The sequence below is a fragment of the Aegilops tauschii genome, chromosome 7, assembly GCF_002575655.3.
Source record: "Aegilops tauschii subsp. strangulata cultivar AL8/78 chromosome 7, Aet v6.0, whole genome shotgun sequence".
Lineage (NCBI taxonomy): Eukaryota > Viridiplantae > Streptophyta > Magnoliopsida > Poales > Poaceae > Aegilops > Aegilops tauschii.
The window spans coordinates 506809088-506811907 of NC_053041.3; the positions used below are offsets into that span (position 1 = coordinate 506809088).

Genomic DNA, 2820 nt, shown 5'->3' on the forward strand with positions numbered 1-2820 from the left:
CATAAAAATTGGACATACTTTGTAAAGAAAAAAAATACATGCTTAATAGATAAAAATTATATTGAAAGTCCATGCTTTGAAAAGAAAAGGCATGTTTAGAGCAGATCATGACTTATATGTGCAATAGTTAGGGCACATCCAGATGTCCTTTAGCAAAACCATAAAAAATCACATTAAAATGTATATTAGTAGAACATTAAAAAGTTAGTGCACAGATTACTTCTTGCTCCCCCACAAATGTTCTTGGGTAACAGGCCCCCGAGCCACAAGGCCCAGCAAGATCTGTGACTAACTTTTGCTCCCCCACAAATGAGCTTGGGTGACAGGCTAACGCGACAAAGCCCAGCGATAGTGTTGCCAGAGCTGACGTTTTATTCCTGTGTATGCGAACTAAATGAGGCGAGGTGGGACTAAAAGTTGTGTCTGCCAACAAATTGTACTAACGGGCTAAACAAACAACAGCTTCTCCAAACTCAAAGCCCAAGTAAAGAATCTCGCGGCGTGACGGCCCAACGACGACGACGCGGTAAAACGGGGAGGCAAACGCCAAGAGAAGGCTTCCTCCCAAAGCCCTCCAAGCCAGACACACGGCCGCCGCAGCCGAGATGGCCGCCGGAGATGCCACCCACGCGCCGCCGGCCGCGGAGGCGCAGTCTCTGGTGGAGTCGTTCTGCGCCGTCACCTCGGCGACCCCCGACGAGGCGGCCTTCTTCCTCGAGGGCCACAACTGGGCCCTCGAGGCCGCCGTTCGCTCCTTCTACGACAACACGGAAGTCGACGCCGATGGCCCCGATCCGGCACCCCAGACCCCGCCAGCCGGTTCGCCTCCGTGCTCCTCACCACGCGCCACGACACCATCGACGACCTCCTCCATACCGGCGAGCTCGCGGTAAGCTTCGATTGCCTGATTCACTCTGCTGGCCATCGATCTGTCGCTGGGCCTGAAAATGGGACTTCATTCATTTCTGAATGCTAATTGGCGTGCCATCTTTGTGAAAAGGTACAAGTAGGGCCATGAATCAGTGATATTACCCTATTGAAAATTTGAAATCACAAACTGAAGGGGGTTGGAACAGTGTATATAAGGTGTAGAGCTCCTGTAGCTTTCAGATCTTGTCATAATCACAAACAGTGACCTATGCTGTGTTAACAAATCTTGTCATAGATTTCAATGAAAATGGAGCTGGGGGTGAGCCCCTGTTGATCGAAAAAACAAATCTAACAGATCATTACAAGTTCTAGTTTCAGTGTTACTTCAGCTATTTGGCAGCACTACTGTATTTATGCTAGGACAAGCTGCTACTTACGAGCAGCTTAACTCAAAACAAATATATGCAGTAAACTTTCGGCATTTCGAACTGAAAAGAGGCCAAATAATTAAGAGTTTTTGGACAGCTGTTACATTGTGTCAGCCGTGCAGACTCAGCAATATTTTCAGATACTGATCCTAATGTATCTTCATGTTGAATTCCGCAGCTATGTTCAGTTGTGCTCATGTTCAGGCTCATCATAATCCTGAGCAGCGCCGCCAAGATCACTCACCAGGCGCAGGCCCTTACTGGCCAGACCACCAAGTGGCACGCCTGCTGGCTGCTGCACTATCGAGCCGGTCCTGGACGATGAGATAGATCCGGGATCCAACCAGAACTCCATGCTGGAAGGGTACCCCTAGGACGAGAGCGGTTGAGAGTCCAGCGAGGAGACCGGCGATGAGGACATACTGGAGAACACCAAGTTCCTCTAGATGTTGGTTTTTTCCCTGCATATGCTCAACTAGGCTCAACTGGAACAAGTATGCAAATGGGCAAAAAACGATGCGAGCAATCAAATGTGTCCCAAGTTCCTCCAGCTTCACACACACCTGATCTCCTTCCAGAAGAGGCAGACACTAGGTATGTATAATCATAGCGTAAATTTCGTCGAATTTCCCTGAGATGATCTTTGGGGCTGATGAAAAACGCTGTTGCAGTGACCTACCTGGAGAACAACAAGGCCGGCATCACCGTGTTCGGGTTCACGCTGGACCGGTCGTACCTCCACACCATGTTCATGCTCGAGTGGACGCTCTTCTTGTGGCTGCTGGGGATAACAGTCGGCTTCTCGTGAAGACGAGGGAATGTGTGTGTGTGTGTGTGTGTATCGTCCTTCCCAGCCAGGTGGTTGTATTCCGTTCCATGCTTTTTTGCTGTTGCCCCGTTTGATCCTTGTGAAAAACAGGAGAAGTAGGTTTTTGGGGTGTGTGCGCGCGCGGGTGGCACGTGAGTGGTGTGCACTTGTACTAGCAGCAATTTTGTGTGATGGTTGTGTAAATTATTATGGGTTGATTGCTAGTGGACGTAAGGTGCATGTACAGGTTTAGATGAGTGCTTTAGAGCCTCGTGCGTGCGTGTGTGCCGATTGGTATTGCAGGTTTATAATCTCGGGTTGTAAGCCACCCTCAGTTGTAGAGCAAGTCTTACAAAATGAAGTTTTTCCTTTATTTTTGTTCTATACCGGCCTTCCTCTCTCCTGAAGAAAATATTTTTGTTCTATGGGGTATGAGTTGGTATTTCATCTGGACATGTATAATAGTCGGAGCATTTCAATGCAGGTGAGGATGGTACATATAATAGTGGTTTTTTGTTTGTGTGTGCGCGCTGGTGTTGGTTGTGTGCATCCTAACTATGCAGAGGCCGGGTGTGTGCTCATTGTATTGTATCCACTTGATGCTTCATTTTTAAATTAATAAAAATCCGTTCTTTGTTAAATAAAGAAGAATCTTTTTTTTGGAGAAATCTTGCCACTTTATTGATTCAAGATAACGTTCATAGGTACAAGTCT

At 47.5% G+C, this 2820-nt stretch overlaps 1 protein-coding gene across 1 annotated transcript; it reads left to right on the forward strand.

The window, feature by feature from the left end:
• Positions 1–445: 445 nt before the first annotated feature.
• LOC109786267 (uncharacterized) lies at positions 446–2479 on the forward strand. The gene is made up of 3 exons (XM_020344850.4): positions 446–889; positions 1477–1892; positions 1970–2479. Exons 1-2 carry the CDS (start codon positions 606–608, stop codon positions 1511–1513), a joined length of 321 nt encoding a protein of 106 aa, XP_020200439.1. The 5' UTR covers positions 446–605; the 3' UTR covers positions 1514–1892; positions 1970–2479.
• The last annotated feature ends 341 nt before the right edge of the window (positions 2480–2820 follow it).